The sequence below is a fragment of the Silurus aristotelis genome, assembly GCF_946808225.1.
Source record: "Silurus aristotelis genome assembly, chromosome: 23".
In the NCBI taxonomy this organism is placed as follows: Eukaryota; Metazoa; Chordata; class Actinopteri; order Siluriformes; family Siluridae; genus Silurus; species Silurus aristotelis.
Genome location: NC_139596.1, coordinates 3262000 through 3285479, shown reverse-complemented (window position 1 = coordinate 3285479; position 23480 = coordinate 3262000). Strand labels below are relative to the sequence as shown.

At 40.4% G+C, this 23480-nt stretch overlaps 1 protein-coding gene and 1 long non-coding RNA gene across 3 annotated transcripts in view; one reads left to right on the top strand and one right to left on the bottom strand.

The window, feature by feature from the left end:
* LOC310718000 overlaps nucleotides 1-20520 on the top strand; it is a 68595-nt gene extending 48075 nt beyond the window's left edge. The window contains exons 2-3 of the long non-coding RNA XR_014531022.1: nucleotides 19704-19821; nucleotides 20357-20520. This is a non-coding gene — a long non-coding RNA (uncharacterized lncRNA). The remainder of the gene's footprint in view (nucleotides 1-19703; nucleotides 19822-20356) is intronic.
* On the bottom strand, nucleotides 1134-22970 carry mfsd3 (major facilitator superfamily domain containing 3). 2 transcript variants are annotated; one of them, XM_083526407.1, is made up of 6 exons: nucleotides 22807-22970; nucleotides 21455-22259; nucleotides 14625-14772; nucleotides 11377-11477; nucleotides 4914-5023; nucleotides 1134-1454 (listed from the first exon to the last, which is right to left on the bottom strand). In XM_083526407.1, the coding sequence occupies exons 2-6, from the start codon at nucleotides 22140-22142 to the stop codon at nucleotides 1251-1253; spliced, it is 1251 nt and encodes a 416-aa protein (XP_083382533.1). In that variant the 5' UTR covers nucleotides 22143-22259; nucleotides 22807-22970; the 3' UTR covers nucleotides 1134-1250. The 2 variants fall into 2 exon arrangements, with proteins under 2 accessions (XP_083382533.1, XP_083382534.1); XM_083526408.1 differs by having other exon boundaries at nucleotides 21455-22256; nucleotides 22807-22956.
* Between the last annotated feature and the right edge of the window lie 510 nt (nucleotides 22971-23480).

Here is a 23480-nt window from a genome sequence, read left to right as displayed (position 1 = left end):
AGATCTTGGTCATTGTAAGATGATCATCGTTTTTGAAGAATGTTCAGGATCTTCTAAAGGGGTTTGGATTTTGGTTTGGAAATGTGGCTTTGAGAGACGGATGCAGTTACACTTAACATGCATATGAGACAATATGGCTCAAAAGTAGCTCGAGTTTTTTTTTTTATTATTAATTAATTGATTTATTTGAATTGAAAAATTGTAAATAAAGTTAATATCTATCAAAAGTTTGTAGACCACATACACCATAAGATTGGTTTTTAAACATCCCATTCCACACTGTTATAATAACCTTATAGGAAGATGTTCTATTGCATTTTGGAATGTGATTTGTGCTCATTCAGCCTCAAGGACTGCAAGATCATTCATTCAACCCATCGGCGTTCTTATCTTCATGGAGCTGGCATTGTGCACTTTGTCATTCTGAAACAGGAACAATTCGTTCAATTGATGGATTTGTACAACTCTGGTATTATTCCATAATAGTTTTTACCCACTTGTGATATTTTCCAACTAGTTCTTAAAACGATTTTGGTCGCACAAGCAACCCGTAACATATGATACACTTCTAAGTTAACGAATGTGGGTTTTTCTTTAATGAAACACCCTTACTAATCTTAATTATAATGCAGTGGCTGAAAATGGATGAATAAACCCTTCAGATGAATCCTATAAATCCGTATCCGCATGCACTCTCCCTGGTCAGGTTCTGCAGAACCAGAAAACCCAAAATCTCTCCAGGTACAATCCTGAAATGCTAGACACATGAAACGACTGTATGTAATCCTGGAATTATTAGTGGACTCCTGGAGCCCTTGTGTCTGAGCAGCAAATTTGTCCGAGCCCTAGTGCTGTATCACACTGTAATGTGCTAGTCTAATCGTAGTATTGCTATTCTGCTGTATGTAAAGACTTTATTGTATTCGTCTACAATGCAGACCTCATTGTATTCGTCTACAATGCAGACCTCTGTATAATAACTTTAATGTGAACTCAATACATACACACACACAAAAAAAAATATATATATAAAAAAAAAAAAAATATATATATATATATATATATATATATATATATATATATATATATATATATATATATATATATATATATATATATATATATATATTGGTCTTGGTCTAATTTGTGTGTCCAAGCATTTTAAAGTGAAAAGCTTGTCTCTGTATTTGCCTTCTTTTCCGAACCTTTTCACTTCAATTGTACACACATTCATTCATCCACACACTGGTTTACTGCGGCTGTTCTTTGAGCTGTTCCTTCAGAACCCCCGTGTCCATGGCTCTCCAAACGTGCAGTGCACTGCAAGAGGTGAGGAAGAGGAAGAGGAGGAAGGCAATAGGGAAGCCCACCGTGTCCACTATGGCGCCGGCCAGTGCGCTGAAGCACAGCTTCCCCAACACCTCCAGGGTAGCCAAGAAACTATAGTGCGTCGCCTGAAATACAGTAAAAGAAAGAAATGGATTCGTAACTTAAGCTATAATCTATTTGGTGACACGATCGACATTTGTTTCTCCTCGTTGTGCGCCGTTTTTTCACTGTCAACCAGTTTCATATCAATGCGCGGATTTTTCAATTTTACCACTGGTGTATGATTTCCTGTCCAGAACTTATACCAGAGTCTTTTAAAACCTGAGTATCTGTACTTTAGTGAAGGATGTGTGTATTTTTGCCATCTCTGAAAATACTGGTACTGATGTAGGTGAGGTGAGGAGGCCTGTGGTGTCAAAGTTGTTCCATAGCATAGCACGCAAAGCATATCTTAATAAAGCTGTCTTCGAAAGCTATTAGTTACAGTTTGAGAAAGAAACACATATGGCTGGGAAAGTCAGGTTTCCCAATACTTTTGTCCATGCAGCAAAACACAGCTTTAGCTTCATATTAAAGATTGATATGCCATGAGAACACCATGGTGAATAAGATTCCTCATGGCTATATGCACACACGTGGTTGCCATGACAATGTGTTTTGTCGAAACCTCGTCCCAAAAAACCCTGGTCTTCTGAGATGAAAAACAAGCAGCCAGGAGCTAAGGTTCTGGATCGCTTTCTCTGAGCACTAAGTGTGCACTCGGGCTCGCACGGCTCGGCCACCAGACTCGAGCGAAGCGCTTTTATTTCTGCGGACTTGTTTCAAAAGGGTTCTGTTTCTCTCTCTGGAGGTTTTTTTTTCACCGGCACTCACAGTATCTCTTTTCTGTCACCCAATACTGCCTAAGGAACACAATCGGGCCGATGACTGAACACACACTCACACACTTACACATAGAGGCTGCAGTGAGATAGCCTCACTTTTTATATATATATATATATGTATGTATGTATGTTTCAAGATATATTTATATATTTATTTATTCATAGTTATAGACTACCTCTGTTTACAAGTACTTTATTTAGATACCTTTACACATCTTCACCTTCAAAATAGTCCCCTTGCACAGCAATACAGTGTTCCCAAAGTTCCTGCCACTTCTGGAATGTGTCCTGAAGTCGTCATTTCGAAGCGTGTCAAGCACCTTCGGCAATTCGTCCTGGATCTCCTCAATGGTGTCAAAAAAAAAGTGACCTTTAAACTGGATCTACGTTTTCAAGAAGAGGGCGAAGTCTGCAGGAGCCAAATCTGGCGAGTAGGGTGGGTGAGATCATGTGGATTGTTTTTGACAATCATCATGCACAAGTTTCCGAACGGGGTTGAGCACTTCGAAGGTCTTCATGATCTCTTGACGTCTTCCAGTGACGTTCTTCTGAATTTGCAGCATCGCCGTATGCCAAACGTATGTCACGTCGAACGTCTCTGTGGCAGATTTGCAAAGCGTCACGCAGAATTTCACGTTTGCTCATTGTTCTATCTTGCTGTCCATGATGATATAGCAGACGCAGTGACACACGTGGTCAGAATAGTACAGTACCCATACAGTACCTTGCAAAAGTGAGTGTACCCTCATATTTCAACTATTTTGGTATATAATCTTAAGGGACAATACTATAGAAATTAAACTTGGATATATTTTAGAGTGGTCAATGTGTAGTTTGTATAGCAGTATAGATTTACTGTCTTCTGAAAATAACTCAACATACAGCCATAATTGTTAAAATTGCTGGCAACAAAAGTGAGGAAACCCCAAGCTGTATGTCGCTTAACCATGCAAAGCCACGTTATATTCATCAGGTTCATGTTTGCATCTGCTTGACAGAACCATACAAATTTGTGTATCTTTTATTAGCGCAATAAAAATTTGGTGCTTTGAGTATAATTCTCTTATACTGGCCACTGGATGTTCAACATGGCACCTCATGGCAAAGAACTCTTTTTTAAAATTGAGAATTAGAATAGTTGCTCTCCAAAAAGGTGGCTGACGCTATACGAAGATCAGTAAAACCCTGAAACTGAGTTACAGTACAGTAGTCAGGGTCATACAGAGGTTTTCAAAGACGGGTTCCACTCAGAACAGACCTCGCAAGGGTCCAAAGAAGTTGAGTCCTTATGCTGTGCATCAGGTGCAGAAGCTTCAAAGGCTTCAAAAATCATGATTGCTGCCAGCATTGCATTAGAGGTCGCAGAAGGTACGCTTGTCAGTGCTCAGACTGAACAAGTCAGTTCGCATGGCCATCATCTCACAAGCTCACCTCTTCTGAAGCTGACTCACAAGAAAGCCTTCAAACAGATTGCTGGAGATAACCTGTTCAAAAGCATGATCTACCGGAACCATGTCCTGTGGTCTGATGAGATAAAGATAAACTTGTTTGGCTCAGATGGTGTCCAGCATGTGTGGTGACGCCCTGGTGTCTTGCCTACAGTCAAGCATGGTGGTGGTAGCATCATGGTCTGGGGCTGCATGAGAGCTGCTGGTATTGGGGAGCTGCGGTTCACTGAGGTAAACATAAATTCCAACATGTACTGTGACGTTCTGAAGCTGAAGGTGATGGAGTGGACAAGTATGTCTCCAGAGGTGAAGCGCCATGTGTCTAACATCTAGCAGCTCAGTGATGTTATCATGGAGGAGTAAAAGAGGATCGCAGCAACATTTCTATGCAGCTTTAGCGAATTCCATGTCCAGGAGGAATAAAGCAGTGCTAGATAACAATGGTTTTCAATGGGCACACAAAATATTGACATGTATACATACAGCATTATTATTAGACTCAGAGACTCCAAAGTAACTAAACTGAATTGGTTTAGGTACAGAGCGACATTTTCTCCATCTTTCCTGTGTGCCCTTGTTTATGTGATGCTTCCCATTGTTATTCTTTCTTTTCCTTTTCCATTTATACTAATTCAAAATTAGCTTTTTTCTTTATTGCCTATTTCTTTATTGATTGGCATCGACTTGACGGGGGCACCCATGTAAAAAAAGAACGCAGCGCTTCGTTTGCTCTTGATGTGTCGATCTGAAAAGCTTCAGTGAGTGATGCCAGAAAGCGCCTGTGAAGTTTCTAGGCAGGTGTGACGAGGGACAGGGGATCGAGGCCAGAGAGCGTTTCAAACGCACGCCTTGCTGACGTCTCTGCGTCAAACAAACAGCTACTTTGACTTCACGGAGAACAAAAAACACAGCAGAAAATGTTCGGTTGCCTTTAAATTGTATATATTGCTGTAGAATTCCGATTTTTCAGAATGGTACTTTCCTATAGAAGCAACTATTGACTGATCTGGGGTCAGTAGGAATGCTGCATTGGACCGTAGTTTAGGGATAAGGTGTGGTACCCCTGCCTTCTGGTTCCCTTTTGAGTCTGGTTCCTCTCAAGGTTTTTTTCTCACCATTGTTGCCACTACCTCACTCATGAGGAATATACTTACAACTATAAGGAACAAATTTATGGGCACTAAACTTATATATTCTTTTATACAATGTCCATCGCTAAAAGCACTCTATAAACAAAAATATCGAACTGAACCTGGATACTCTCCTCGGCTTTCTGGGTGCAGTGCATCATACAGGTGAAGGTGAGCGTAGTGATGAGGCCTGCGATGAAGTGCTGCATGCTTAGACTCAGCACCGCCGTGACTGGAAGAAAACACACACACACACACACGGTGAACAGTGTCATATATTAAGACATTCACATGCTTTTTTAGACTGAAAGTATCACTGTGAATTCAAAAGTATCTCATAGTATCTCTCGTACGTGACTCTTTGACAAACTATTGCCACAAAGTATAAAGTGCACGATCATATAAAATGTCTTCATTGCCTACATCGGAACTAAAAACACCTGAACCTGCTCATTAAAAATTTTTTATAAAGTAATAATCTTAAAAAAAAAAAATACAAATAAAAAAATCTTCTTTCGGCTTCTTCCATTAGGGGCGCAACAGCGGATCATCCGTCTCCATACCCCCCTGTCCTCTACATATGCCTCTTTTAAACCAATGTCTTTTTTCACCACATCCATAAACCTCCTCCTTGGTCTTCCTCTTTTCCTCCTTCCTGGTGGCTCCATCCTCAGCATTCTCCTACTGATATACCCCATGTCCCTCCTCTGCACATGTCCAAACCATCTCAATCGAGCTGGTAAAAAAGTAATAAGTATACTCTCTAAACTCCAGGAAATGCCACGGCAGGCTGATATTAACTGCATAGATATGAGCCAGTCGAAGTGTATTTTTTTTTATTTTTATAGATTATAGATAAATCATCATCAAATCATTTAATGATGTTTTATATCAATGTGTAATATTTGTATAACCAATTTTTGCACATGAACATGTATCTTTCAGTATTAAAATATAGAACTTTGTCCAACTCATTCGAATCGCAAATGTTAGTCTTCAACTATAAAACCCAACATTACACTTTTCAAACTTTTCTAACGTCAATGAGGCTGAATGAGCACGAATCTCCACAAGCACATTCCAAAATCTAGTGGAACCCAGAAGAGTGGACCCTATTATAAGAGCAAATGGAGACAAAATGTAGAATGGGATGTTCCAAAAGCCCATATGGGCATGATTGATGTGGTGTTCACATGCTTTTGGCCATATAGTGCATGGATACTCTATGTATGTGTGTGCTGAAGGTTGTAACTCGAGTAATTCGATTACAAAATGTAACAAAACACAGAGCTCTGTGTTTCCCACGGACAATTATCACTGATGCGCCGCTGTCTAAACTCTGGCGAGCTCTGGAAATATTTTTACAATTTTGTCGTATCACTTTCTTCATCGCAAGATCGAAAAAATCGTAATTCAAAGCCCTAGTCAAATCTGTAACCTGTGAATTTAACTGGTTGTCGTACGTAAAGTATAAAATTTTAATTCATCTAAATTTCACTGATGAGCACTGAAACCCGAGGCGTGTTCAATGGACTTCCATGATTTGGGACACACTCTTCTCAAAGTCTTTCGGAACGAATCTCATCGATAAACAATGCAAAGTGTAAGAAAGTAGGAAAAGAGGAAGTGGAGAACATGCGAACACTTAAAACTGCGGTAATGGGCTTGTGTCCGAAGAAGGAGAAATGTGTGTACAGCGTAAAAAAAAAAAAAAAAAAATAAAAAATAAACAGATATATAAAAAAAAATAATAATAAAAGCACCGACAGATTTTATTTAGAATTTATTTAATTTTTTTTTTAATTAAAAGCAGCAGCAAAAATGGAGCGCAAACACCGAGCCTTGAACCAATCGCCTGCTTCGTACGTTACTATAGGAACAGAAGAGTCCATGCTCTTGTGAAGATTTCAACTTGATATTATTCGGATAATGCCTCTTTTATGAGGCTTTTAAATCCATGATGTTTTTTTTTTGTTTGTTTTTTTTGAAAGAAGGAAAACGGAAGAAATATACAACATTGCGAGCGAGCAAAGAGCAATGAGCAGAGAGATGTCGCGTGGCGTGCGCTCCACAAGAGCAAGAAAACAGGGAGGTGAACTCCAGCGTGATCGCTTACTGTTAATTAGCAGCTTCGAAATTTCTTTCAATTGGTTAAAGGGATAAAGTCGACAGGGAAGCGACATAAATAGGCACAACGTAAGAGTAAAGCACTTCCTTTCTTTCACAAGAAAATCCCATCCCACATAAAGTCCCCATTTACTGTTATAATAACCTCCACTCTTCTGGGAACAGGTGCCACTAGATTTTGTGGAGATTTTAGTGAGATTCATTTGACCACCAGGATGTAGGTAAAGTCAGGTAGTGAGGTAGGTGAGGTGAGGAGGCCTCTCCCTAGATCCAAGAACGAGAAATCTTAACCATACAAGGTCATTTTTATACGATTGTATATGGTCTACAATGTACAAAATAAAATTGTATATCATTTGTCATATGATGTTGGGGTGTCCCAATACTTTTGAGCTCACTGTGTGACTTACGAGTCAATTCTGGAACAGGTTCGGGTCTCCCAGTTCAAGTGAAGGGAAAGATTCATGTTGCCACATCCACAGATCTTATACAGTTGTGCACTTTCAACTTTGTGGTAACAGTTTGAGGAAGAACCACGTACGGCTGGGAAAGTCAGGTGTCCCATTACTTTTTGTCCACAATTTGTCCATGTGAAAAAAGCCATGATGTTTAATAGGGTTAAGGTTGAGATCCATCCATCCATCCATCCATCCATCCATCCATCCATCCATCCTCTCACACACAACTTTTTTTTAATTTAATTCCATTTATTGAATTTAATTTAACCAATCTAATTTGTGGCAAATAATTAATTACTCAATTTAATCAATATAATCAATATAATATACTTTTTTTATAAAGAAATTACATGTATATATTATTTAACCAAGCAGGCATTGTATTTAAATGTAAATTGTCAAAATGTTAAGCATAAAAAAAAAATAAAAAAAATATAAAAAGTTTTGCATTGAACATGACTTAAAAACCGAACAATAATTAAATAAATAAATAAATAAATTATATATATATATATATATACACACACACAGTGAGGAAAATAAGTATTTGAACACCCTGCTATTTTGCAAGTTTGCCTTTAAAATGTCCACCTCCACTACATTTATTATCCTAAATTAGATGCACCTGTTTCATGTGCTGTCATTAGCTGCATAAAGACACCTGTCCACGCCATACAATCAGTAAGAATCCAACTATTAACATGGCCAAGACTAAAGAGCTGTCCAAAGACACTAGAGACAAAATTGTACACCTCCACAAGGCTGGAAAGGGCTCCGGGGAAATTGCCAAGCAGCTTAGTAAAAAAAGGTCCACTGTTGGAGCAATCATAAGAAAATGGAAGAAGCTAAACATGACTGTCAATCTCCCTCGGACTGGGGCTCCATGCAAGATCTCACCCCGTGTGGTCTCAATGATCCTAAGAAAGGTGAGAAATCAGCCCAGAACTACACGGGAGGAGCTGGTCAATGACCTGAAAAGAGCTGGGACCACCGTTTCCAAGGTTACTGTTGGTAATGCACTAAGACGTCATGGTTTGAAATCATGCATGGCACGGAAGGTTCCCCTGCTTAAACCAGCACATGTCCAGGCACGTCTTAATTTTGCCAATGACCATTTGGATGATCCAGAGGAGTCATGGGAGAAAGTCATGTGGTCAGATGAGACCAAAATAGAACTTTTGGGTCATGATTCCACTAAACGTGTTTGGAGGAAGAAGAATGATGAGTACCATCCCAAGAACACCATCCCTACTGTGAAGCATGGGGGTGGTAGCATCATGCTTTGCGGGTGTTTTTCTGCACATGGGACAGGGCGACTGCACTGTATTAAGGAGAGGATGACCGGGGCCATGTATTGCAAGATTTTGGGGAACAACCTCCTTCTCTCAGTTAGAGCATTGAAGATGGGTCGAGGCTGGGTCTTCCAACATCACAATGACCCGAAGCACACAGCCAGGATAACCAAGGAGTGGCTCTGTAAGAAGCATATCAAGGTTCTGGCGTGGTCTAGCCAGTCTCCAGACCTAAACCCAATAGAGAATCTTTGGAGGGAGCTCAAACTCCGTGTTTCTCAGCGACAGGCCAGAAACCTGACTGATCTAGAGAAGATCTGTGTGGAGGAGTGGGCCAGAATTCCTCCTGCAGTGTGTGCAAACCTGGTGAAAAACTACAGGAAACGTTTGACCTCTGTAATTGCAAACAAAGGCTACTGTACCAAATATTAACATTGACTTTCTCAGGTGTTCAAATACCTATTTGCAGCTGTATCATACAAATAAATAGTAAAAAAATCATACATTGTGATTTCTGGATTTTTTTTTAGATTATGTCTCTCACAGTGGACATGCACCTACGATGACAATTTCAGACCCCTCCATGATTTCTAAGTGGGAGAACTTGCAAAATAGCAGGGTGTTCAAATACTTATTTTCCTCACTGTATATATATATATATATATATATATATATATATATATATATATATATATATATATATATAAAATTAGTTCCTCCAGCAACCACAGCCACTCATGCAATATTGAGATATATTTTCATTAGGATGTCATTTGTAGGGATGGGGAGAAACAGGAAGATAAAGAGGAGAAGGATGATCAGAAGAGTAGATTCGGAGAACAAGACAGAGCGAGAGAGAAAGGGAGGAAAAAGAACAAGACGGTGACAAAAACACTGACAGCTGCAGCTTCATGGGGAGCGAAGAGGAGAAAAAAAAGAAACATAAAAGTGAGTCAGCTAAAACCCCGGCATGATTCATCTTTTTATTTTTATTAAATAAACATATGAAAAAAACTAAAAAAAAGGATGTGAGGGAGAAGGAGAGAGAGAGAGAGAGAGAGAGGTTATTCATTTATCAAAGTGAACAGCGAGAGCGCTCAAGAAAAAATATTGTTGGCTTCGAGACGGAAACAGTGACGAGAGAGAGAGAGAGAGAGAGAGAGAGAGAGAGAGAGAGAAAATCCAGACTGAATACATTTCAAACAAATTTCAAAAACATGTGCGAGGGAACGTAATTCCGACACCGAACCCAACACGGACTCGACACTAAACACGCATTCAATCAGAATATCTAAAGAACAAGATCCTGAAAGAGAAGACAAACTTAATTGAAAAAGGAAGAAACCTATCAGCCTGTTTAAACAATGCGACTGACAGGAAATAGAAACTGCTGTAAAAAAAAATTCAAATAGATCACAACATATTACAGCCATCATCCCAAACTTCCTTTTCCAGCACTGAGGACAAACTGAGCTGCGTTTCAGGGGAACGTGAAGGAAGTGCAGCTACTCGTTCATCATCACACGAGGAACGATAATCGCCTCTAATCCAGCGACTCGGATCAAATTAAAACTGTAATAATACGTAATAATTTGTACATGTATATAATTTAGATAAAATAATTCTATCCTGCATATGTTCCTTTACATCTTCTAATTTGATTCATGTCTATTCATGTTCGGTGTTTATTGTGTTTCCTGCCCCTTTTCCAGTATTTGGTGTTTGTCCGTACTTTTTCTTTTATATTCTTATAACTTGGGGGGAGAGAGAGAGAGAGAGAGAGAGAGAGAGAGAGAGAGAGAGAGAGAGAGAGAGAGAGAGAGAGAGAGAGAGAGGTGAAACGATGGCTTGACAGACGGACGGACAGACAGACAAAGAAAAGACAAGACAGACCAACAGACGGGGGGGGGGGGTGGGGGGGGCGCAGATGGACAGACTGACTGATGAAGAGAGAAAAAAAAAAGGAAAAACAGTTGGAAACATACAGACCAGGAAAAAAGGACAAGGGAAGACACACAGAATGAGAGCGAGAGAGAGAGAGCGAGAGAGAGAGAGAGAGAGTAAGAAGAAAAGAGTGAAGGACAAGTTAGAAAGACACACACACATACACACACCAATAAGAGTGAAAGGTGGTCTGCCTGACAGACAGACAGACAGACAGACAGGCAGACAGACAGACCAAGAAAATCTGGAAAAGACACAAAGGTAAGACAGCAGAAGACAGGCAAAGGCAAAGAAAAGCCAAAAGGCAAAGAAAATGAGGGAGAGGGAGAAAGAAAGAGTTTCAGGGCAGACTGTCTGACAGACTAACATAAGGAGAAAAAGACAAACAAAGGGGACAAACAGATTGAGAGAGAGAAAAAAAGACAAAACAATGGGACAGACTGACGGACAAAAAAAAGATGGGAAGACACGGATCAAAAGAAGATTGAGAGGAAGGGAGCGAAAGAAAGATGGAAAGAGGGATCTCTGGGTAGGAAGGGGAGCATACTCTCATTCCTCAGTCCATCACAGTGAAACTAGCCAATCAGAGGTGACCGTAAGCTCTGGTATGTGGAAGAGGGCAGATGGCGTTTTCCTTTTAAATATGTCTCACAGCCCTTTGAAGCAGAAGAAGCAACAGTTTGAGAAGAAGCAGCTGGTTGGCTTTGATGTTTATATCTTCTGCTTGACCAGCTGAATTGAACGTGTGTGTGTGTGTGTCTCACCTTTCATTAGAGAAGAGGGCTCGAGCACCGTGAGTAGCGAGCACTGGAAGACCATGCCGAGGGTCCTTATCACGAACACACGTCTCATCAGCATGCTGATGCTGAAAACACACACAATTAGTTTCATGGATGTATGAAATTCACAACAAAGAAAAAGTTGGTCAATCGGGGGGCAGTGAAGTTGCGACATCGAGTGGGAATTTGCACAGAAAACACTTTCCACAACACACACACTTTGTTTTTTTTGCCTCAGAGTAATTGATTCGCTGTTATTCGGTTAAAGAGCCTCCTGCTGAGCTTTGCTTCACGGCCTAATCAATAACACAACATGTCACTGACTGATTAGACTCATCCTAATTAGTGACCATCAGAGGTCACACACACACATACACACACACATATATACAAGTTATTATCTACTAATGCCAATCAGAGCACCCAGTGGACTCTATCAATCATGCAAAAATGAGTGCGTGTATGTGTGTGTGTGTGTGTGAGTGTGTGTGAGAGTGAGTGCGAGTGTGTTGATATGCAGTGGGACATGAGTGTTTGTGTCCTTGAAAATATATATATATATATTTTTTTTTGCAGTAATATAGCAAAGTCGGGTCTCGAACGCGTCCCGCATCGAAGATTCGCGCTACGTTATAGAATTCTCACAATGTGCATGTTCGCTGTGTTTTCCGTAGAAAGAGTCGGAAAATATCGTGCATAACGATAAACAGATAAAAACGACAAGACGTGTGGTTGCTTCGGAAAATCGTAACATTAACACGGAGCAGCGACGATCGTGTGAATTGTGTTGAAAGAAAAAAAGGGTGATGGAGAAAGAGAGAGAGAGAAAGGGTGATAGAAAACACTGAACCTTCAGCTCAGATGAGCAGGCACCCGGAGAAGAAAAAAGCTAAGAGAAAAAAAACTTTAAGAAAGAGGTTGAGAGAAGAAAGAAACGAGAGCAGGAGTCCGTGTTGCGGAGAAAGGGTACGCGAGAGCAAGAAAGGGAGAAGAGAAGAAAGGACGTGAGACAGAGAAGGGGCGTGAGAGATAGAGAAATGGGAAAGAAAAGAGGAAAAGGGGCATTGAGGGAAAGAAAGACCGGGTGAGAAAGAACGCAGGAGTGCAAACGTAGAAGAGAAAGAAAGTAAACGAGAGAGGGAGAGAATGACAAGCGAGTAAAAGAGCAGGGTTATGTGTGTGTGAGAGATGACCGATGCCTTCGGGTGTGTATCTGTGGTCACTCGAGCGCTACAGATGGAACGGATAAGAGTCCAAATGAGCTTTTAGCATCTGCGAATGTACAAACAGCAGAAACCCAACCTGTGGGAAGCGAAGCCTGAATGAGCGCCTGTGTCTGACGAGATGAGGCCGGTGTGCGACAGAGAGGCGTACAAATGACTTTACACTCCCTAACACACACACACACACACACACACACCTCTGTTGCAAGATTCCATTTCTTCACGCAAGAGAAAGAAAAGACTGGGGGTCAGATCAGATCTGCCCCGACTGTTCGCTCTTCGGTGGGCAAATGCACGAGTTTTCAACGTTGGATCGTCGAAGGGTTAAATGTGGACATGTAAATAGACACATGGACCATATTTCCTTCACTTAGATTGAAACACAGGGATGGTATAACTAGTCTCTGGTCTGCACCTGTCAGCATCACTAAAGGGGGGTATGGCCTCTGTCGGTATCCCTAAATAAAATGTAACTGAAGTAGGTGTGATTTCTGTCAATATCACAGACGAAGGTGTGGCTTTTTTGTCAATATCACTGAAGGAGGTGTGGCCTATGTGTCAGTATCTCTGAAGAAGGTGTGGCCTCTTTGTCTTCATCAATGAAGGAGGTGTGGTCAATGTGAGAATATCCCAAAGAAGGTGTGGCTGATTTGTCAGTATCATTGAATAGTATTGACAGTATTTGATATCATATATAGGCTAAACTAAAATACGATCCAGACTGATCTCAGATCAGCATCATACACAAACACATGGCTTGCTGTTTCCAGTGGCAGCTTTCATTTTTCTCTCTCTCTCTCTCTCTCTCTCTGTGCTCACAACTCACACTTCACTGACTGAGCTGTGTTTACCTCCATTAGTCTTTCACTCTCTCTGGAGGGCTGGTCAGTGTGCACACACACACAGTAGTCTTTCCTGGAAAATGCATTCATAAAATAAAAAAAAGGATAGAAGACAGAATGGAAAAATTCTATTTCATATGCAGTTTTTTTTTTTTACTTTTGCTATTATTTGTTGCAAAATTTCTATTCAACATAATCATATTGAGCGCTACACTTCGGCAAGCAATGTGCAACGAGCCAACGAACCCGATTCTGCACTCGGATGCCAAATGATGCGTCTTAAACCTATGAAACCCATGATAAAGGAGGTCGGTCGAGGAGGAAACACCTACACAAAGATCGCCATTACGGCCACACCTTCTTCATTAGCTCTAACACATTGCCCAGCTATTTTACTGGGACTGACTTTACCTAATACCTCCTTCACTGAGGCTGACATGAAGGCCACACCTCTTTCACTAGGACGTGCACATAGGCCATACCTCCCTTACTGAGGCTTCCACAAAGGCCACATCTCATTCACTGGGACTTCCACAGAGTCCAAACCTACTTCATTAAGACTTCCACAGGGGCCAAACCTCCCTCACTGAAACAAACACAACCACATGTCCTTCACTGGGACTTTTAAATAAGCCACACCTCCCTCAATGATACTTACACAAAGACCACACATCCTTCACTGAGACTAATACAGAGGCAATATCTCCTTTATTGGGACTTTCACAGAGGCCACACTTGCTTTACAGAGATGGTTACTAAGGCCAAAACTTCCTTTACTGGCACTGGCACAGAGGCCACACTTCCTTTACTGAAATTGGCACATGGGTTATCCCTCCATCACTGGGATTGACACTTGGGCTACACCTCCGTCACTGGGATGGACACATGGGCTACACCTCCATCACTGCAATTGACACATCCTCTACACCTCCATCACTGGGATTGACACATGGGCTACAACTCCATCACTGGGATTGACACATGGGTTATCCCTCCATCAATAAGATTAACACACAGGCTACACCTCCACAAAGAATGCCACAGAGGCCACACTTCCCAAACCAGTACCTGGCAACTGAATTGGGTTTAATGCAGTAGTATGACATCATTTTCCAATGAATTTAATCTAATTTTACTGAGTATAATACGATACAAATACCCCCGTTACCTGTACTTTGAGAGTAAAAAGCCACCCAGCGAGGAGCCGCAAATAGAGAAGGCCATGGCGACCACCCCGTTCCACAGGCCGAGCTCTCGCGAAGTCATGTGGTGATCCAACAAGAAGAGTGGGAACATTGTGATGGCGCCCTGTTCACCTGAACACACAAAAAAAGCGATATTGGGATGTCAAACATGAATGGTGAATATTTTTCACACTGGTCCTAGCATTATTTGCTAAAGGTAGACATAAATGTCACCAGAAAAACCCCACTTTTTCCTTTCTTCATCAAATCTGTTAATGAGTGAAAAAGACACAAAGAACCAGAAGGTTAATTCCATGCACTCCAAGTAAAAACGAATGGGGAAAAAGCAATCCTACATCACAGCTTTCTGCATGCGCTTATCTGCGAGCGGGAAAGTTTTGTCTCTGGCGTGCGCCGCGAGTTTGTTCGGTTTAGCCGTGTATTATTCAACGCTTCTGTCATTATTTATGCGGCTTGTCTTGCATGACTGACAGCTCTGAGACCGCCGTCAAGCAGACGCGCAGTCGTCCGGGGGGAACCCACAATGGAGGGAAAAAAAAGAATGAAATAAAAAAACAGAAAGTCAAATCAAAAACGCAACTAATCAGATGATAGCGAGCTCCCAAAGATCCCGCACGAGTGCTGACAGAGCTTTCGACTGTCAACCATCGTTGCTTTCTTTGCACCGATCGTTTGAGACAGCCGAACTAAACCATGTAAAGGATCCGTCTATAAAAAGCGAATGTGCGAACAAAAAGGGGATTTATTCTTCATGTTCGGGGACTCTCTTTCGCTCTTTCTCTCTCTCTTTCTTTTACCCCCCCTTCTGCTTTTACAAGGAGAAGCAGTCAGTCTGTTGTGTTTTAAAAACGTCGCCTCGCCTTCACTTTTCGGCTTGAAACTTTTTCAACCCGTGACAGAAACAAGGACCTTTTCCTGTCAGATCAATACTTTGATTCCTCATAATTCCTACTTTGTAAGGTCAATCAAAGCTGAAGTGCAACAACAACAAAAAAAAAAATCCTTCTACCCAGTCATTACTGACAAGATCAGCTGATGGAAACATCAAAGCAGGGTTGCCAGGTCTCGGTGAAATCTACATCTCAACAACTGGAAACCAGCTCAGAAGTTCAAGCATTGGAAAAAAAAGAGAGCTTTATCTTCATGGTCCACATACATTTCGTTGGGATTGTGGCTTTTTTTGAGCACCACCACTATCCACTTCATAAACCTTCCGATTTTTCAATCAGTCTCAGTAAAAAAAAAAACAAATCTGGAATTAACTAGGCAAATAGGTGATAGCCTTAGAAAAGTCCTGCAGTGATTAATATCTTTGAGCTGAAAACAAGTTGTATAGCTCTGCAATGAGTAACTTCTCATTTCAATCCAAGATTCACCCTGTCCCAGAGTGATTGGCCTGTCAGGAAAAGGAGACGTACAAAACGTGTGGAGGTAAAAAAATAAATAAATAAATAAAATAAGTAGCCCATGATGTACAAAACCCATGGGGGGGCAGTGTTATGATCTGGAGTTGTTTTAGTTGGTCAGGTCTAAGTTTAGCTACATTATGTGCCCAAACAATTAGGTCACTACCTAAATATATTTAATGACCAGGTTTTTCCAAAAATGGATTTTCTTCCACTGATTTCATGGACATATTTAGGATAACAATAGTAGGATTCCTCTGCTCCTTTCGGCTGCTTCCATTAGGGGTCGTCGCAGTGGATCATCCGTCTCCATTCCACCCTGTCCTCTACTTGGATGTCTCCCCTCCCAACATCCTCTTTTTTTCCTGCCTGGCGGCTCCATCCTCAGCATTCTTTTACCATAATATACCCCATGTCCCTCCTCTGCACATGACCAAACCATCTCAATCCCACCTCGTCCCCAAAACATCCTACCTGCACGCTCCCGCTAATAAACTCATTCCTAATCCTGTCCATCGTCATCATTCCAGATGAAAATCTCAGCATCTTCAACTCTGCTACCTCCAGCTCTGCCTCCTTTCTTTTTGACAATGACACTGTCTCTAAACCATACAACATCGCAGGTTTTATTAAGTCTTATAAACTTTCAATGCTAGGACTCTTCGGGCTCAAATTTAGTGACGCTCTGGCCACCACTGATTTCAGACTTTAACCCCATGGAGTTAAGCTGAAGACACCTTACGAAGGGGTCCAGCTCTCGCTCTGGACAATATGCATGTTGTGACTAACCATACTGAAACAAAGCCACGATAAATGTTTGCTGCAATCAAAGCAAGGGTGGTCTAACGCATTATTAGAATGTGTGACACTTGTTTGTAGCCAAGCATTATCTCAAAACCAAGTATTCTGTACATCTTGTAATAGCGCTCATTTTTATGATCACCATTATTTGATTTCCAGTATATTTCATTTTAAAGGTGCATACAATCTTTATGTTGGAAAGATTTTAAGTTTGCATCAAGTTTTCGCATCGTTTCCATTAACAACATCTGATCGGCTGTCAACGGCTTGATATCTCTTTAAAGTGTATTTAACAAGGTTGATCAAGCAATCAAAAACAAAAAAAGATGATCTTACAAAAAAGAAAGAAAAAGCACTGAGCACTGGTTTGGCATTTCACTAACACTTTTACACATGTATTTCACCCAGTTTAGTACCTCATAATATTGTCCGGAATTGGAAAAAATTAAGTTTTCATTCGCTGTACACATTTCAATATGTGAATATCAAAATAAAAAGGAATTAAAGATCGAAAAAAATAATAATAAATTCTGATCACTTATGCAGATCAACACACTTCTTATTGCAAGTGAACTTTAGTTTAGAATAAAAGATGGCCAGGGTTTCTTCACATAGGGAGCAATTCTTCTTAATTCTTAACAATTAACAAGCCACAACCAATCCTTGCGCTAAACCTATTTTAATTTTATGTAAAAGCTATGGGTTATAGCTTTTACATTAAAATAAAAATGGCAACCCGATCAACCATCACATTGATGATATTGTAATGTACTTACATTGCAGTCGCCATTCGAGCTGCCATTAGACAAAACAAACCAACTCTTCCCGACCAAACAGATTCATTATTTCAACACCACTCTGAGATATGAACTGAATGTGATTTCCTAACATCAGGTTTACCTTTCTTTCTTTTCTTTTACCCACAATGCTTTACTTTTATCTCTACCTAAAGAGAAAAGAGATTAGTTACTGGCTGAATCGCGTCTGATGTGCGATTACTAGTTTCTCGTCTTTGTTTTTCGCTCCTTCACTCTGATTCCATTTTTTTTTCAAACCAAAACAATCTCTATAAATATTTTCTGGGAGAGTCATTATCCATATTAGCTGGGATTTCGTTAAACATCTAATGACAGCGAGAGAGCAAGAGAAAGGGAGAGAGAGCAGGAGGACATCACGAGAAACAGAGCGAGAGGATAAAAAGGCAAGGAAGAGAAAAAGAGCAATGAAGAGCTGGAATGGGAGTGAAAGAGAGATCATGTCGTTAAAAAAAAACGAGACAAGAGACGGGGATGATTTGAGTTAGAGGTAATCATGTGTAATACGGAACAAGAAGAGAAAGGAGAAAGAGACGGATGGGGTGAGGGGACAGATAAATGTATGGCAGAAAGAATAAAAAAAGGATGTGTGTGTGTGTGTGTGAGGGAGAGAAAGAAATTTCTCTATTGCATATAGCCTATAAAAAATGTGCTTTTTTTTTTTATACATGAAGCCTTGTCACTTCAATACAAATCTAAAGTGAAGTGAGAGAAAGTGGTTAAAGCTCTGGGTTAATGAACAGAAGGTCAAGCCTCAGTATTGCCAATAGAGGTCACTGTTGGGCCTTTGAGCGAGACCCTTCACTCTCTGTGACCCAGGGGCGCTGTATCATGGCTGATCCTGCGCTCTGACCCCAAGCTGGGATATGTAAAGAAATAATATAACTGTACAGTAATGTACATGTGACAAGTCTATGAAAAAGAATCGCCGCTTTGCCATTAGTCTGATTAATTCAGAAAAATCGCGTTCCTTTAGATTTGGTTGGGAATTTAAAGAGCGAGCTCATAATTTCTAGTCTAACAATTTAAGTCAGGTCCTGTATGCTGAATACTTAAAGAAATTCTTGTTTATTGAGTAATACAGACCTACATTAGGAATAAAACTGGTTTCTATGGAAAAGATTCGAGAATAGGTTGAGGGAATGGTGTCACTGAGTGAGTTACAACTTTGCTTCACGTTCTCCTCGTGTCTGTACACGGTTTTCCTCTCAGCGTCCACAAAAAAAACCCCAAAAATACATAAATGGCTACTACGAGTTGAACGAGTATGTAAAAGGTTGTGACATTTCCATCCATATGTGGTTCTTCTTCAAACTGTTGGCACAACATTAGAGGCACACGATTTTTTAAGATGTCTTTGGACGCAGCAGCATAAAAATTTACCTTCACTCCAACTAGGAGAACCATATCTGTTCCAGCATGACAATGTTCTATTAAGATATAATTAACATGGGTTGAAGGTGTGTGGAAAACCTTTGAATTTTTCATGCTGCACCTCAGGTCTCTTTACCTCACTTACATCAGTACCTGATTTGTGTCTAAAACATCTGGACATCTGGAAGCTTGCATTACTTGTTATATTCCAATAATTTTTACTTATGGCCTTTGTGGAAAAAAACGCAACTTTTAATATAAAGAGCTTGGTTTTAATTCTTATTATTATTGATGATGATGAAAAAGCTCTTTATTGCATATTAAAAAAAGAGTGGGAGAATTTTATTTTTTTCATCCCTCATCATATTGTCCCTCGTTTACGCTTTTAGACTTCCAGCCCGCTTCTCTAAATGTCAAACAGCCTGTAAAACAAAAGCAAACTGAATTTATTTACATGAGAAGAAAAACACCAGACCATACAACCCACACATTTTTCCATTTTCTGTTCAGACCAAAAATCGCCACAGACACAAAAGAGTCTAATCCCTTACATAATCCCCATCTGCTGCCAAACACAACCGATTCGACTCGCACACTCGCTTGTGGTGAGTTGAAACTGTGCTTTTCGTGTTTATTCTACATTCAGGATGTCAGAGTATCAGGAGTTCAGCGGAAAAGCCGGGTGTCACAGTGTCATGTCGTTTTACAACAATCAAATTTGCCGTTCTGGTCAAGCAAATGGATGGAAACACTACCATCTTGTGGTGGGTGCGGGAACTACATCAGTTTTTGACAAAAAATAAAAAATAATAATAAAAAAAATAAATAAATAAATAATAATAATAATAATAATAATAATAATAATAATAATAATAATTTTGAGAATCTCACATCCAGTACTAACTGATTTGTTTGTGAATGTAAAAGCTGCTACATACTCTATAGTATGTCATATTCTATTTCTATTGTATATATTTGTTTAGGTTTTATTCCACTGCAATTTTTTTCTATCGTAAAATGTACTTTATTTTATTTTTTACTTTTTATTACTTCTTTATTCCATTTTTACGGCAATCGGAAAAAACTCGTCACTTGCACGTCTTACTGCGTATTGAATATATATACACGATGAATGGAATTTGAAACAACGGTAACAAAGTATAAAAGACGTAAATGATAACAGCCGAAACGTTATGATGTCATAAACTAAAATCAGGCTTATTTATCTTCCATGATATAACATCTAGGGTCTATCAGACTCTCAATGACACAAGTGTTGAGTAATGCATTATACCACAGGCTCTGGTAAATCTTCAGGAGACCCTGGGAATGAGTGTAGCAGAACCGTCTGTGGTAAAGAATGTCTGTGAGCAACCTGGAGAAAATCTGCAGAGAAAAACTAGCCACTTCGTACGTATCCCATTAAATTTAAAGCTGTTGTTGCAGCGATTAACACTGTTGGACTTATGACATATTAATGTATACTAATTGAGAACTGATTTCTTTTTAAATAAAATTTTTCAACATAATTATGATAAGTTTCTGCATTAACAACTAAATAAAAATGCAATGTGCCCCATTAAACTTTTGTAACATGAAAACATTCGGTCAGGGGTGTGAATACTTTTATAAGGAACAATATATTAAAACCATGGGTTAGGATTCTGGAAATCGACTATTGTGAGCGAGACGTAAATCAATACATTTTAGCAACCTGAGCATTGAGATGAGGCACAGCATTACACTTTACTTCGATTTTGGAAGACTGTTTGCTGAAGTCTAAATCGGAGACCAGCTCAAGCAAACAGGCTTCTCCACCAATTCCAACAACAGCTCATGTAGTAACTATAATGTTCCAACAATGAATTAAATTTTGAGACTACGATCTAAAACCTCTCACAGTATTATTTTGTGGGGGGAAAAAAAAAAAATAAAAAAAAATTTATAATATTGAGATTCATTTTTATGGAAGTTTTCCACTACAGCAAAGTTTTAAGGAATTTGCACTTTTCAGTTTCTAGGTAATATGAGCTGAATTTTTGACATCATCTTAACTTGAGGAGGCAAAAAAAAGAAAGCTTCGTGAACTAGTTATAGCTGCTATAATGTAGTGTTCACAGGACATTGTTTGATTCATCTTATCCGGAGCGACTTACATTTATCTCATTTGTACAACTGAGCAGCTATGGGCTTAAGGACATTGTTTAGGGACCCAGGAGTGTCAGCTTGGTGTGGCTGGGATTTGAACTTTTGACCTTTTGGATCAGTGACTTAACCACTAAACAACCATCTCCTTATTAATTATTTCACATTTGTAATTGTTTAAAAAAATGCCATAGGATCTGTGAATGCAGAAAAAGATAAGTTAATGCAGAGGTTTTTTTCCACTTCACTCACCTAGCTTATAAGTAAGCACGTACAGCATGGTCCATGGCGTCCCTGGCACGTCCATCAACTTCCTCCAAATAAACCACGGTCTTGCGGAGTCCCTTGTGACTCTTCTTGCCTCTCCGGGGGCCCGGCCTGCTTCGCCGTCCAGTACGTTCACACCGCATACAAACAAGGCCACTCCACCGTATACGCAAGACAGCAGTGTAAACGTCCACCCCCATCCGACTACGTCAATGACTGCAAGCAGGCCACCTCCGGCAAACACCGAGCCCGCTTTATAGCCCACCACCTGCGCCGTGTTGCCCAGGCCGAGCTCGGCGGCACCACGCAAGAGTCTCACGGCCGCCCCGTCCACCGCCACGTCCTGCACTGCCGCCAGCGTGTTCATAGCCAGAAGCACACCCGCGACACCACCCTGGTGTAGCTCAGGTGACAGCGTCGCGCCCGCCAGACACACAAGGGCTAATCCACCAACCGTCGATGCCAACCAGCGGCGCTTAGTACCTGCACGGTCCACCAGGGGTGCCCAGAGCACCTTTAGCACCCAAGGGAAATAAAGTACCTTGGCGAGCGAGATGCGGGTCAGCGATTGCCCCGTGCTACGAAGGTAGACCGGAAGAAGCGAGGACTGCAAGCCATATGGGATGCCCTGCACAAAGTACAGCAGACCAAGAAAGAGCAGCTTGTCGTTCATCGCGGGATAATACAGGGAGGTAGCGCTTCAGCTCATGGTCTTGTTCCGTTTAAAGGTACAAACGTGCGCTTCCGAGATAAACGTCTGTTCCACTCCGGCGATGGTCTCTGAGATCTTCTGGTGGAGGAAAAGACAATTGGAGTCAAAAGCTAAGCAGTGGACAGACAGAGTGGACATCTAGGACATTAGCTATAGGTTAAAAACTCTCTATTTACTTTTGAAGCATGCTGGTGGAGGATTTTGGACAAATAAAGGAGTACATGATTATTTATTGATGTATATGGATGATCTATAACGCAATAGAACCAAGAAAAAAAATGAATTAGTTTAGGGGGAATGAAGGAAGGAAGGAAGGAAGGAAGGAAGGAAGGAAGGAAGGAAGGAAGGAAGGAAAAAAGGAAGGAAGGAAGGAAAGAAGTCGTTTTAAAATCAGAAACAGAATCATTTCAATGACATCTTTTAGTACACATCGAATGAATCTGCAGGTCAAACTAGGCAGAATATACATTTATAGAGTGCAGCTATCATTGCATTTTATTGCACTGCATTTGCACCAGAGAGACAACGAGCCAGCATTACAGGAAACCTATTTCAAAGCAGACACATGATCAGTTATAACTACTGATCTCGAAAAAATGACAAACTGCAATAATTAACCACTAACCACTGTGGATATTAAATGTTGCCTTGGGTGCATTGGGTGATAAAATTGTCTGGGGGAAAAAAATAGGGCTTTCCTCAATCCCTCGCCGGAGAACAACCTTCCCTTGAATTAAGGTCTTTCAGCCTTCAGCACTTCCGTGTTGTCCTTCCCTTCTCCCCGCCCCTTTTTTTTATAAACCCCGCCTCCTGCGCTACTATTGGCTGATCGGGCGCACTGGTAAGGTGTGCTCTGATTGGACGTCTCTTAAGTCGTTCCAGCAACCCTAGGAAGCTATGTACTAATCAGAAAAATTATGCCCTCTTTTTTTTTTTTTTTTTGCATTGATAGATTAAAAACAAACCCCAAAATAAATAGTAGTACCTCATTGCACATTTCCACTGGTTCCACCCACAATCAATTGCACAAAATCTAAACCAACTGTTCCCAATTATACTATAACTCAGGGATCTTCAACTTGAGGTCCAGTAAATAAAACCCTTCTCGCCAGCTGAGGTCCAGACAATTATATACCTCAAAACATGATGTTTTTTGCAAGACAAAAGAAATGAGTGTAGACAACATTTTCATTTGAACATGTTTTTATTGAATGAATTAAAGGCCAAATAAAAGATGAATAAAAGAAAATGCTAAAGTGCTTTTGTTTTCTGCTGATTCTTACAGATCATAAGTAATGA